The following is a 15364-nucleotide window of genomic DNA, read 5'->3' on the forward strand; positions in this document are numbered from 1 at the left end:
TGTTAATGTATTAGGACCTTTATTTTGATGTATAGTTTATTACATATGCTGGTTCTTCTTTTTCCTCAATTGTACTGTACCAGATAATCCTTGGCCAAAATTCAGGGCTGAGCAGACTCGGAGGTATAGGATGTAGTAGAACTGAATTTGTGCTAGAAGGTGGTGGGGGATCTGAGGCTGCATTTCTACCTTGCCTGTTCTCTCACAGTAATCTCTTTTTTTTAACTTCTAAGGGGTCTATTTAGAAATGTTTTCACAGAGGATCCACACAACTTTCACCCAAGATTCACACATTTTTCTTATTGGCCTCAACTGATGAAAAAAAAAAATTGTGAATCTTGGATGACAGTTGTGGGAATCCTGTGTGAAAACATTTATACAGCGTTTTTCTCTTTTACTACTACTATACTCACCCTACTATTAATTAAATGTCTATTGCCATTAGCTTAGGGATCTAGTAGTAAAAAAGCCAATGAATAAAATAATTTCTGTCAAGACAGGAAATCTCTGTAATGGGGACAAAGACAACAAAACCTCCTTCTAGCAGAGAGGGGAAAGGGTTAGAACCTTCAACATTGTTTTCTCACTGTCTGTCTTCCTGTCACCTGCACCCCTCAAAAATTGCTTGTATGAGCATTGATACAGGATGTGACATAAAATCTCCCCAGTAGGGTTACAAAAAAAAAAAAAAACTAAAAAGAAACGTATACTCTTGGCCCCTCTTGGCTCACATGAAGTAGGCTGAATAAGGCTAGATGTCATTCAACCCAGGAGAATGGGTAAGTATTGTAATGAGAGTTACTTTTTTATCAAAAAACCCTGCAGGATTGATTTTTTGTTTTGTTTTTTGTTTTGTTATGATTGTATATGGTGTTAAACCTTACATAATTTATCAACACATTATCCCTGAAAATGTAAGAGAGCCTAGCGGAAAATTGTCAGCTAAACCGTGGCAGCACCCAATGACATGCAGGCAATATTTGCGTATTATGACCGCTGTATACAATAGCAAAGCAGGGGGATTTGTCCATCCATGCCCCATAGTGTAGATGGAGGAATCTGTCAATGTTTGTCCAGCCTAAAGGCTCTGTGTGTACTAGGTTTTAGAGTGTCTAACTGTCATTGTTCATTTTTAATTTATTTTATACCACAAAGAATAGAAAGCAAGTCGAGTCAAGTTTTGACTTTACTTTTTAAGAAGAACTCAAGCCAAGAACAAGATAAAAATGAACAACCCATTACTAGTAACAAAATAATGATACAGTTAAAGATAAAATACAAGCTTTTGTTGCAGTATTACTCTTCAATCCAAACAACTCCCCCACAGTACGTTTTTCTGATGTCCTCATTCTGATTGACAGCCTAATTTAACCTGGTTTCTCTGAGCACAGATTGTCCTGTACCTGCCCGGGCCTACGACTGGACATTGAAAGGAGAAGAAGCCCAGCGATAAACTCATCTTTCTATCACTGCCTTTTCCTCCTATCAGTATGCATCTTGCCAGCACATTAACTCATTTTGGCTTCTTGTACTGCTTCTTTCTCTCACTCATGCTCTGCTATCAAGGGGCTGCAAGAGGCGAATACAAGTCAACTTGAAGTACTTACTCTGCTCGCATTAAAAATATTAATTTATTTGTGTATTAATGATTACAGAACTGCATTAATTTGTCTTTAATATCTGCCTAGCACTTAGCTTTAAACAACGTACTTGAGAAGTTCCAATGTGATTATTCCTTTGGGTTCTGCTTCAACACTCTTCCCCCAGAACTTAAGTTTAGGATATATTGATCCATGAAAAACAAAGTCATTGCTAAGGCCTTCAGCATGGAAAGCGCTAATTGGTGGGTGGTGGCTGACTTGTTCAGATATTAGTCTAAAGCCAAGATCCTCACTAAAATACAAAAAACAGACAAATGATATCACAATGTAAAGGCAATCATTTAAGTGATTCAGATACATGGGCAGTACTAACCACCCCCCTTTTAGAATACTTAGTAGTTGATGAACTAAAGGCAAATAGGCTGTTCACTGCAATGAAACATAGCATTCCAAGTACACATAACCTCAGGGTATGTAAATAACGTCAATAATTATTATCTTGAATGTATTACCCTTTAAACAAAATTCTATCACTAGAAAAGCAGGCTGCTACAGAATATATTAGAATGCAATATTATTAAGCACATTGCAACCAGATATCACATGATATATTTCTATGCGACATTAAGATGTAAAAGCAGACACTGGACTAGTTACAGTGGGGAACAAAGACTTGACTCTCAGTGTTACTAGTGAAGTTAAACTGGTATTAGTCATGGTGTGAAAATATCTCTTACCGTACTAGCTCAAAGGTTTCCCCCAGGAGAGGATTAAAAGGTTTCCCTGTGCGTTCCCATTGTGATGCAACTGCTGAAACTGCAAAGGCAGCAACACACTGTAAGAAAGATGAAAAACATGAAAAGTAATGTATCACAGGCATGTGGTAAATCATTTGAAACTAATACTAGATCAGTGGTTCTCAACTAGGGTTCCTCCAGAGGTTGCTAGGGGTTCCTTAAGCAAATAGCAATTTCTGCCCCCTGACACCATTGATCTTTTTAGCCATCTGGAAGAAGGTAATTCTTCCCAATGTCCACAAATGTAAGGAGCATTCATCCCACTGACCATCACACTAATGTATCATGAGTTGTAAATATAGTAATTTTTAGCAGGGGTTCCCTGAGACCTGAAAATTATTTCAAGGGTTCCTCCACATTGAAAAGGTTGAGAAAGGCTGTACTAGATGATGCCTGATGTAAAAGAGGCATTTAGGCAAGGTAGTAAAAATTCTAATATTATACATGGAGCATGTCTGGAGTTATAGTAACATTTACTGTAAACAGATATATTCCTTTGCGCTCATTCATTTAGAGTTCATGTTCCAGGATAATTAGCTTTTCTAGCGCAAGGAAAACCAAAACAATGAAAAGTTTTAGGTGGTGGTAATGGTAAGCTGGGTGACAGTTTTCACTAAGTATATAAAAGCCTGAAATTCATACAAGCTCTGGCTTTTACATACTTGGCTTAAATTGGTTTTATAGTGGAAAAAATGCTTAGGTTAGAACTGAACAGAAATTTTTGGGGGGCAATGTTGAGCATGACAGTTGTCTGTTATCAGTTACAATATATGGTTTGTGAAGGAATTTACAGATATTAAATGTAGCAGGATTTCTAGGCATTGGGCCTGATATGGGTCTGCCATTGTTACCGGTAACACTTCCAACACATTTAAGTTGAAAACCCAAGTGTGCGAGCAGGACTGTAGTAACACTTGACTCTTGGCACTCTGTCTAGCTCAAAAGTCCTGCGAATAGCTCCCTCCAGCCCTTCACTGACTGAGGTAGCTCCTTGTAACTGCTTGTGCTGCTGCAACCCTTAACACTGTACACTTGACTCTTCAGGGCCCAACCGCTGGCACCCCCTGTACACTTTCAGGGTCCTCTCACTAGGCACCCCCTCTGACACTTCAGGGTCCTCTCACTAGGCACCCCCTTGATACTAGCTGGCTCCTGGATCCCTGGGACCTTCACCAGAGTGGTACCCTCTACACTAGGCAGACCCTCAGGGGCAATTCACAGTACTCACAAACTTGGAATGCTTTCCTGGAACTGAACCCCTCTATCTCCACTGGTCCTCGGCACACCGGATCGTCTCTGCAGCTCTCTCTGTACTCTCAGGCAACCACCCGAGACACCCGATCCTTCTGACAGGAGGAGAGACAGCCGTACTCTCCGACCTGGGACTCGGCTTCCCTCCAAAGACGTTGCGTCATGCATTCTCCTCAAACGTATACCCACTCCCAGAATCCTTTGCGGCAGAATCTGCCTTCTGGGGTAGATACAGGCCTGAATGTGCCTCTGATTGGGTTTCCTCCACTGCCCAATGAGAATCCTCTCATGGAGCCAGTGGGGAGACTCCCCTCTCAGCAGCCACACCTGGGAGACATGACAGCCCAGCTGAAAATCATAGCCCTGCTGTTAGGCAGCCAAAGCCCACTATACTTTTGCCTAGCACCTACCTTGTAGGGTGCTACATAAACTACAAACAAGGGAGGGGGGAAATATTGTAGACATCCTTTCGAATTCTGCCAGGCCTCTGTACTGTAATGGTCGCTGCTTGTCCCCAATAAATGTACCGTTCTCTCAATCGGTCAGAAACCAGCACTACGACTCTGAGGGTCCATATTGGACTCTTCTTCCTCCGTGTTCTTCCTCCCTGGTCACTGCGTCTGTCAAACAGACAAACGTCTTTAAATTTTGTAGTGCAGCAGGCAGAGCCTGATGGGAAATTGAGAGACTTGTGCATCAGGTCTACCTTGCTGTTAAATGACAGCGTACAGCAGTGGGGAGATCCATTACCGATATTTAGTCCAACCTGATGAGGAGCTAATCTTTCAGCTCAGGCTCTGCCCACCAAATAGGAGCAGAGGTCCAGGGGGCTAGTTCTGGATCAGGTCTGCCACCTCTGTTTTATTGATTTTCCCCCCAAGGGGTTTTATTTGTACACTCTGCACTGCAATGAGGAGATACCATAGTTCTATTAAACAAGATAAAATGTCAACTTTTTTCATACTTCACCATCCTTGTAAAATAAACACAACACTATGAAAGGAAATCAGTGTTATGAGCAATATGAAGGCTGCTATTGCTAACATTCCTCTGAAAATATCAGCTGCCTGACTATCTCTGGCTTCTCGGTAAGTATTAGTTACAGGAGATCAGCAATAAATCCAGAAAACTAGCATTTTTAGAAGATCAGATGTGGCAGTTCATACATTTCTCCCAGTTTTCTTGTCTTTAAATTAACCATTTCTAATACACACAAGAGCTCCAGAATGTAAATGAAAAGGACAAGCCACATTTAGCAAATGCTTGCCAACTGTGCCATATGCCATTTTATACCACAATACATAGAAAAAAGTAAATTAATCAATTTTATACGTCCCAGTCTCTTTTTTAAATATAGATAAAAATGTTAAAACCATAATTCATGTTTGTATCCCCAATAATATTCAAATATTACCAAAAACAGATTATTCAGAAATCACCTGCATTCGTTCCATAGGGTCAGAGCAGCGGTTTGCTTTATGAATGAGGTATGTGTGCTCCATGTATTCTGAGAGGCGCTGTAGAAAACTCAGTGGCTCATTGAATATAACAGGCATTGTGATTTTTGATAATTCCTGTTTGGTGAAGAAAAGAACCATGAAAGCATGAAAGAACAAATAAAGATACTATTAAAGTCATTACGTGTGTGTAATTTGTTAGAAGTTGTATTTTATAATAGGAGAGAATATGTTTTAGGTTTTAACAGTATGTCTAAAAAAAAGGACTATAATAGGACAAATAAAAAAAAAACATGAAATGTTAAATTACTGTTTTTTACATTTTTGCCAACATACATTATTTTTAGCTATGTATGAATAAACGTTTTATCAACTGTCAGAACTGCAGAACTGTCAGAACACATTTAAAGAAACCAACAAACCGCTGAGACCACTAATCGAGTTGCAAAAACTGTTTATTGCAAAACTAGCCATAGTTAGAAAATGGAAGAATGACTTTTCACTTTCAGATTGCTAAAATACCTATTGTTGGTACAGGAAAAGCACAGACAATACCATAGAACATTTAGGGAGCAAAGGAATAAATGCAACATACTTTAGCTTTTGTGATGCCCTTAATTTTGGTATAACAATTAGTTATAACCCAACTCCAGGCTATTGTTAAATTTACCACTAGGGTCAATTATCTAGAGCAGGGGGTCTCCAAACATTCTAGACAAAAGGCCAGGTTACTGTCCTTAAGACCTTAGGAGGGCCGGACTTTGGTAAGTGGAAGAAAATGCCCTGAAGTCAGTGGGAGTAAACAATGCCTCAGGTTTGATCGTCGCTGGGAGTAAATAAATTACATAGTGACTTTGAATTGTTGGGAGAAATAGTGCCAGTTGTAGGCATCAGTGGGAGAAATAGAACCCCATCCCCAGTGCTAGTAGGAGGAATAGTGCCCCATCATTGGTGTCAGTTGGAGGAATAATGCCCCATCATTGGTGTCAGTGTGAAGAATAGTGCCCTATCATTGGTGTCGGTGAAAGGAATAGTGCCCCATCATTGATGTCGATGGAAGGAATAGTGTCCCACTGTTGATGTCAGTGCAGGGATAGTGCCCCAAGGGCCGGATAAAGGCGAGCAAAGGGCTGCAGTTTGGAGACCACTGGTCTAGAGGGAAAAGGAATAGGTACAAATACTTACCTTATTCTTCACACTTCTGTTCCCTTGTTAGGGAAAGTGTTAGTTAACAATGATGTTAGCCAAAAAAATGTCAGGCTCTCATGCAATTGCTTCTGTAATCCAGTCTGATTTCAGGAAAAAGAATGGTCTTATTATCACATTATCATTGCTGACACAGTGATAGGATTTCTATCCTTTATTAGTAAGACATGTTTCTCTATTTGGCTGGTATGTGCCCACAGCAACTCACAAACTGTATCTCTGACACTTCCACAGAGTGCTGATGAGATCTCATTGTCACAGTTCTTGGGTTTATTCCTGTCTATCACATAGGGTAACCATATCCCCACTGTCCATCATATGAAATAAAATCAAGCAGTGATATTTCCTTGAAATTGGTGCCGCGGGTGTTTAGAATTGAAAACGGAAGTGGAGCATTTGCTGGAATTTTTGAGAGATACGAGGAAGTTTGCCTAACTCTCTAGCATCTACTAAAAACTGATATATACTGATGGTTTACAGTGTATAAAACAAATACATTTTCAGCGTTGCTAGTATTTATAATAGTGGTGCATTTGAATTGACTTTTTCATGAATATGTGCCACCAGCGATCATGCCCGAATATTCTTCAAAAAGATTCTTCCAGGGACATTGCAGACATGTCTTGATCTAAACTAGAAGATTAGTCTGATCTGTGGCTGTCTTAGTAAGTGTGCACTAAATAAATGATGTGCTCAAAATAAAAACTAAAACCTTTTTTCTGAAGGTAGGAAAATTATATTTACATTTTTCTGCCCCTGGTGTCAATGACCAGACACATTCATTCTACCTTCAAAATGAGACACCATTGGCACGTATTAGGTGAACTGTGTAGGCAAAGATATAGTATTAAAGGCAGTGTGATATGCCTGGTTACAGTGTTGTATTGTTACGTCTTATTCCTAAACTGTACATTCACTTTGAACCACAAGGGCTAAAACACAAGGCATACCCAATCTCCATGGCTTTTGCCCTGTGGTGCTCTCTGAAAGAATTTCATAAGCAGAGTAGGTCACGTTATGAATGCAGCCTCACAACATGGGCAAGAACTGCAGGTTTATTGTGACTCAATACATTCTTCTGCCCAGGTGTCTGAGACTTTTAATCGACTAGACTGAATCCATCACTTTGCACTGGACATACAGAATCTGTGTCAGAAACATATTGCAGCACAAATAACTTTTGCACTTAACAGAGGCAAATTCTGATACCAGCTTTATTGATGACATGCTGCACAACTAGTTATAGTGATTACAGGTTTGGCAGACAGTGAATAATTTAAATGGCTGCTTTATCCTCAAGGACAGCTACCTCTCATTCTTGTTCATGGTTCTTAAACACTTAGAACAACCTCTAAATAGCAGTAGAATCCACCTGTCAAAACCTCTGCATCCTGACTGAGACTTTTACAGAACCGCAGGTAAATGGCTTTGTGTACAGCTACATGCAAACAGTGGTGGCTGCTGTCAGCCTGTCATTCGTTTATATAGGCTGAGTGGTTATTCCCATGTTCTAGTCATTCCAGCTGAAGGAATCTTGCTGCTGGTATTCAGTGGCCAAATCTAAATGGCTGTGTGAAAGAGAGAGGCCTAATAGTGCAGCCAGTCACAATATCCCCAATCACCATCACACCAGTCAATGTTTGCCAGACCAGCGCAAAACAATATTCCTGATTGTTGCCACACCAGACTAGCAACAATTTTTTCTGATGACCCCCCACACCAGTCCCAGAGTCACAAGACTAGTGTATGCCAGCAACAGTGTTCCATGTCACTGCTAAACCAGCTACAGTGTCGCCAGACCAGTGTATGCCAAGAACAGTGTTTCTGATCTCTGCTACCGAAGTAGCAGTGTCATCAGACCAGTGTAAGTCAGCAACTGTGTTCCTGATTGGTGCTACACAAGTGCTAGTGTCACCAGACTAGTGTAAGCCAGCAACCATGTTCCTGATACCTGTTTCACCAATGCCAGTACCACCAGACCAGTGTAAGCCAGGAACCATATCCCTGATCGCTTCTACACCATTCCCACTGTCCCCAGACCAACCTAAGCCAACAACATTGTTCCTGATTGTTGCCACAGCAGTCTCAGTGCTGCCAGACCAGTGTAAGTCATCAACAGTGTTCCTGATTGCTGCCAGACCAGTAAAAATGTCGCCAAGCTAGAGCAGTCAGCAACAAGATTCCTGATCATTAGCCATACCAATGCCAGTGTCACCAGAGCCAGTGCAGCCATTAGCAGTGTCCCCGATTGCCACCACATCAGTGTTCCTGGTCGCCATCACACCAGTGGAGTATTCCCTCTGCCTGTATTGACCCCCACCTGTTTATTGACTATGCTTCTCTCTGCTGTCTAAACCAATCTTTGCCTGTTTGCTTACCATGCCTCTGGCTGCCACCTGTACATTTGCATGTCCCACTGACTATGTTGCGGCGAGACACCAGTCCCAGCAATCCCTGCACTCCTAGAACCAGGGGGGGCTCTTCTGTTCTTCCTTTCTTCAGCCTCCTGTACTTCCTTTCTTCAGCCTCCTGTACTTCCTGACCAGCAAACATGGCATTCCTGGGGGCAGCCATGTACCAGAAGGCTTGGCTTGCTTGGCTTATAGAAACAAAGGTTGCTACAGGTAATGCTACACAAAGTTATATTCCACTCATACAGAGACGACTATTACAGTACACTGTTTTTGATACAATTGGTTAATATTTGTGATACACAAGATGCAATGTCCCATACACGATCGGTGAAATCGCTGAAAAGGTTTGACACCTGGGGAATCCCCATACTCGGAAGGAGTAACAGAATGTGTTTTCGGGGGAAGTATGCCCATGCTGTGTGAAAAATATCTTAATAAATTGACAACTTTGTGTAAAAAACGAATTTCCATTTTCTTTCCACATTTTCCAAAAATGTGTGGCAACAAAATGAAGTCTTCAAAAGACTCATTATGCCACTGGTCTGGCGTCACTGTGAGTGGTGTGGTGGTGATCGGAGACATTGTGACTGGCTGCTTTATTAGGCCTCATTCATGGCCATTTAGATGCAGCCAGCAAATTTAACCAGAATTTCACCTAAAAAAAACATTCTGCTACTCCTTCCGAGTATACAACACGTGTGTGGCTTTCTCAGTGTTTGACTGATTATGTACCAGACATTGTATCTTGTGTATCCAAAAAATCAACCAACTGCATCAAAAACGGTGTACTGTGAGGCCAGGTTCAGACAATTGCAGGTACGGGAGTGTGTTTAAATTGCATGTGTTCCCTCATATATAGACACCAGCAGTAACGTGCTGCTCTTTAGCAAATGCGCAGGAGTCCGTTAATTTTTAATGGCACCTCCATACATCCAAAAATGCGGCACGTTTAAACAAGGGTCAGGGACTTTTTCCCTGTGGAAAATGCAGGTACAGCATCACAGTCAAATTAATAGGCTGCTGTCTTATTACCTGACAACTTAGTAACAAAAAATACATTTTAATTTTCTTTTCCAGTTTCAAAAAATCTGTGGCAAAAAATTACATTTTCAAAAGATTCATTATGTCATTCAGAAAATAACTTTGGCTCCTTTCACACAAACGATCTGATCCGCCTGTCAGTTTTTTAGCCGGATCTGATCGGATCCTCCATACATCCCTATAGGGCAGCGGATGTCAGCGGAGACATGTCCGCTGCCATCTACATCCGATCCTGTCCGTGAAATCCAGACGGATGGAAACCCTATTTTCCATCCGTCCAGGGGATGGGATCGGATGAGAGCAGACAGGCGGTCCGCTCTCATCCGATTCCCCATAGAGAGCAGCGGGGCTCTGACACCTCCCTCTCCGCACACAGAGCAGAGACGGAGCTGTCATCTGCCGGCTCTGCGGGGATCAGCGGATTGATCCCCGATTAGCAGAGAATGGACCGCAGCGGACCGTGTGAAAGAAGCCTTTGGGTGTTTACTTTTCAAAATGTGGTAATTTGGTGGGAGTTCTCCTGTCCTGGCACTTCAGGGACTCAAGAAATTTGATCGCTATTCAGGAAATGAAATGTGGAATTTATGCTCCTTGAATGCTCAAAGCTGGGCAATGGATTTTGGATCCCTCTATGCGTCTTGGCTGTTGAAAAGTCTCACACAACCCATACTCGGAAGGAGTAGCAGCATGTGTTTTAAGATTTAATTGTATGTGTGCCTTTGCTTTGTGTAAGAAAAAAAACGTATTAAAAAGACAACTATGTAAAAAGAAAAATAAATTATAAAGAATACATTTTTCATAATCCAAAAAAAAAAAAAAAATTACAACTTCAGAATACTACCCATTTTTGTTACTAATTACCTTGGACAATCTACTTTCCAAAAAGGGGTCATTTTGGTGGGTAATTGCACTATCCTGGCATCCTGACCTCATGAAATGAGATAGTAAATCAGCACATCAGGACTGATACCATAATTTTGTAGATTCTAACTTTTGCAGACTAAACAATATACACCTATTTGTTTTTTTTTTTCATTAGGAAAATGTAACAGAATACACTCTGGCCCAAATTTATGAAGAAAGATTATTTATAGAAGTTTCATAACTAAAAACTAACTTTTTCAATATTGTCAGTCTTTTTTTTTTCTTTATATAGCAAAAAATAAAACAGTGATGATTAAATATCACCAAAAGAAAACTTTTGGTCTCAAAAGAATGATGTAAAATTTCTGTGGGTACAGTGTTGCATGCATGACTAAGTACCAAAGTGTGACAGAGCTGAAAACTGAAAAATGGCCTGGGCAGGAAGGATTTTTAAAAAACTGGTTAACGATCTCCAAGAAACTGATTTTATGGTGGGTACTAAAATACTATTTTTTTTTTCTCATTTATTAAAGAACACGAAATTCACCTGATCTACCCATGTCTAGGATGTGGCTTGAGCCGATGGGTAACATAATACGCTTCGAAAAATATATCTACCAGCACAGAAGCTCCCCATCTAAATTTGAAAAGATCTGGGGCAGATGGTTGGATTTTCCGGGCCTGGTTCCAATGGAAATGGTACTCGAGAGATTGATCCACTGAGTCAGACGCTTACTGGATATACATGCACTTTGATAACATGGTCACACTTATCTAGACGACTTTTACTATTGGAGAGGGAAATAGTTGGGACACATTGATCTGCATTTTGTTTTATATGTTTGCTACTTTTGTATGTATAATGATTGTTCAACGGTGCCGTTCATGCTGATGTGAATTCGCTACTTTTTTTGTAATTTGGAAGTGACATCTCAAACAAAAAATTCAACTTGATTTACAAAAAAAAAAAAAAGAGGGACACAAAATTCAGAGGCAGCAGGGATGTCCAAAAGCAGTACAACTAAGGGGTGGGAATACTCCAACAATAACTAAACAGAAATGCTTGTATCTCAAAGAGCTGCCTGAAGGACCTTACACCCAAAGCTGGCATCAGATGAGGCATAAACACCCACTTGGTAAAACTTAAACAAATGACTAATAAAAACAGGTAAACTTTTCTCACCATTGAAAAACAGAACTGTACTCGGAGTGGGTGGAGCTATACTAAGCTAGCAACAGTTTTTTTTTTTTTGGTTTGCCAGTGTCCAAATCATCCTTTAGGTGGCAGTAAAATCCAATTATCTCTAAATCCTGTTTCCCTTAAAGCCTGAGTGCAGCCAAAATATAAAAAAAAGAAAAATTAGCACAAGGGACATACTGCAACTTAACAACAGTAGATTGTGTCCCTTGTGCAGATGAATCTTCTTTTAGTTGAAATCCTGCTATACTCATTTCACCCACTCCTGCCACTGTAATCTTCTGGTGCAGTGGGGGTTAATAGAACTAAGGGGCTGTCACAGACTCTGATCAAAAGAGCCTGACTATGCAGAGCCTTTCTGCCCAGAAATTCCATTCTTAGAAGCCGTACCACAGCTTCTATAAATGAAACATGTTCTATAAATGGAGGGGGCAGAACTTTCAATAATCCACCCATCCTCTTCTTAGATCCGGTTTCATTCATAGAAAGCTGTAGTACAGTTTCTATGAATGAAGTAGCTGGGTGGAAAGGGTAGGCATAGTTAGACTCTCCTGATGACAGTTGTATTAACCCCTGTTGCAGCAGAAGAAGAAGATTCCAGCAACGAGGTTGGGGGGGGGGGGGGCATAGACTGCATAACATCTATTTAGATGGAGGCGTGCACCTTCTGTGTCCTAATAGACACAATAGCAGGAACAGGATTACATGCATATAAATAATTACTGCTATCTCATCACTACAGTGCCTGCATACACATTAGCTTTATAGCCACTAATACACAAAATTAAGGGGCAAGAGAGGGAGGGAAAGAGGAAGAGAGGGAGGGAGATGGTCCCGAGCTCTGCACCCTCAGCGACCCATGGCTCTGCACCCTCAGCGACCCACGGCCCCGAGCTCTGCACCCTCAGCGACCCACGGCCCCGAGCTCTGCACCCTCAGCGACCCACGGCCCCGAGCTCTGCACCCTCAGCGACCCACGGCCCCGAGCTCTGCACCCTCAGCGACCCACGGTCCCGAGCTCTGCACCCTCAGCGACCCACGGTCCCGAGCTCTGCACCCTCAGCGACCCACGGTCCCGAGCTCTGAACCCTCAGCGACCCACGGTCCCGAGCTCTGAACCCTCAGCGACCCACGGTCCCGAGCTCTGCACCCTCAGCGACCCACGGTCCCGAGCTCTGCACCCTCAGCGACCCACGGTCCCGAGTTCTGCACCCTCGGCGACCCACGGTCCCGAGCTCTGCACCCTCGGCGACGCACGGTCCCGAGCTCTGCACCTTCAGCGACGCACGGTCCCGAGCTCTGCACCCTCAGCGACCCACGGTCCTGAGCTCTGAACCCTCAGCGACCCACGGTCCCGAGCTCTGAACCCTCAGCGACCCACGGTCCCGAGCTCTGCACCCTCAGCGACCCACGGTCCCGAGCTCTGCACCCTCAGCGACCCACGGTCCCGAGCTCTGCACCCTCGGCGACCCACGGTCCCGAGTTCTGCACCCTCGGCGACCCACGGTCCCGAGCTCTGCACCCTCGGCGACGCACGGTCCCGAGCTCTGCACCTTCAGCGACGCACGGTCCCGAGCTCTGCACCCTCAGCGACGCACGGCCCCGAGCTCTGCACCCTCAGCGACGCACGGCCCCGAGCTCTGCACTCTCAGCGACGCACGGCCCCGAGCTCTGCACTCTCAGCGACGCACGGCCCCGAGCTCTGCACTCTCAGCGACGCACGGCCCCGAGCTCTGCACTCTCAGCGACGCACGGCCCCGAGCTCTGCACTCTCAGCGACGCACGGCCCGAGCTCTGCACTCTCAGCGACGCACGGCCCCGAGCTCTGCACTCTCAGCGACGCACGGCCCCGAGCTCTGCACTCTCAGCGACGCACGGTCCCGAGCTCTGCACTCTCAGCGACGCCACTTTTTCCTGAGCTCTGCACTCTGTACGCAGTACACGCCTAAACCTTGCACTCTGTACACAGCCCATTCCTGAACTCTGCACTCTGTATGCTGTGTACTCCTGAGTAGTCCTATGTAACTGAGTAGATACATAGTCTTACAAACGCAACTGGCCCTTTGAGGGCAACCCTAATTCTGATGCGGCCTGTGATAAAAATGAGTTTGACACCCTTGGCCTTGACAATCCAACCAGAAGTGGAAGTGGGTACCTGTCAAAGCCAGATATCCGCTTGCCCACCCCCAAAAAAGTTCCATAAGTAGAAGAGGAGGAGGGGGGCATAAAGTGGAAATTCCTCTTTAGGGTGCAGCTCACATGAAGTGCACTTGCAAAAAAGGATGTCAGCTTAAAATAAAAACAAATGCAGCCACCACATCTAGGGACTGTACGATGCAATATATTACATTTTTGTTCATGGGTTTAATTATTAAACATTATTACAAACTGGCTCATAGAATATTTCATGAAAAACAAAAATTTACTTTTTTACACAACATTGTAAACTCAAAATGTAACCAGAAAAATAACATAAGCAGTTTCAAATGAATATATAGGTAAATGCTCACCATTCCAATGCATTTTCTTAAAATACTCCAAATGCTAAAATCGTTTCTGGAAAACATTGGGGATGGTAAACTTGTTCTGGGAAAAAGCAAAAGATGAAAAAAGTTAGATAAAATCTTATGGGCCTGCTCAAAAAATCAATGTGCATTGCTTCCTATTGACATGCAACAACACATTTTTATATGCGTTGCCACACATTTATGCACAATAAATTGCTATGCATTTTGCAAGTTATTTCCTCATACATCAAATCCTTTTGCTGTTTGTGGGTTAAGAGAAGAAGCAGGAGAGACAGACAAAAACATTTTTGTTTTAGACAGCCATTAGGAGGTCTATGGTAACAGCCCCAATCATTGTGACTGCACTAGCTATACTAACAAGGAGGAGGCAGATGAGGAGATTGGGGTAAGCCAAACTGCATCTATATCACATAACGTGAAAGTGAAGGGCAGTTTTGGACCTTAAACCAGGACTTACGTCACTAATCTATTTCTATAAACCCTGTCATTGACATGGAGACACCTCACTAGCCAGCTTTTCACTACACAATCTCTACTTCCCCACTAAGATGGCTGCCATATCGGTCCTTGTAAGGGACAAAATAATATAAAGATTTTTTTTTTTTTCAAAAGACTTTCATTGATCTCAATTTACGTGCAATGCGTTAAAATACATACAGTGGGTATAATTAAATAATCACATTTTGTTCCTTTGCAGCCCAAAATGAAGACACAGATTTTGTTTTATTCAGCTGTGTTTATTTAGTGCAACTTTTAGATATAACTTATCAAAAAAAATCAAAAACAGGATTACCCCCTCCTAAAAATGACTTGTAAACTCAATCAGGTGTAGCTAAATCACCTTCTCAATGGTACACAAAGCCATTTGACTTTCAACTGTGATCAGTTGTGGTCATTTTGATTAGCTCAGCATGAAAAGAGCTTTCCAGGAGCATTTCAGCTGTCAAGGCACTGTCAAAAGATCTCTGGGATTAAGTTGTGGACAGTGTTAATTTGGTCAACTAAAT

General features: G+C 42.5%; 1 protein-coding gene across 3 annotated transcripts in view; it reads right to left on the reverse strand.

Moving 5' to 3' along the window:
• The window catches only part of OSBPL1A (oxysterol binding protein like 1A), a 248851-nt gene that overhangs the window by 32304 nt on the left and 201183 nt on the right, over nt 1-15364 (reverse strand). For all 3 annotated transcript variants that reach the window (XM_082258671.1, XM_082258672.1, XM_082258673.1), the window contains 4 exons: nt 14340-14415; nt 5089-5223; nt 2339-2436; nt 1711-1893 (listed from right to left, as the gene is read on the reverse strand). In XM_082258671.1, the coding sequence (XP_082114797.1) occupies nt 1711-1893; nt 2339-2436; nt 5089-5223; nt 14340-14415 (492 nt within the window). The remainder of the gene's footprint in view (nt 1-1710; nt 1894-2338; nt 2437-5088; nt 5224-14339; nt 14416-15364) is intronic.

The sequence above is a fragment of the Pelophylax lessonae genome (genome assembly GCF_965119305.1).
Source record: "Pelophylax lessonae genome assembly, chromosome: 5".
Taxonomy (NCBI): domain Eukaryota; kingdom Metazoa; phylum Chordata; class Amphibia; order Anura; family Ranidae; genus Pelophylax; species Pelophylax lessonae.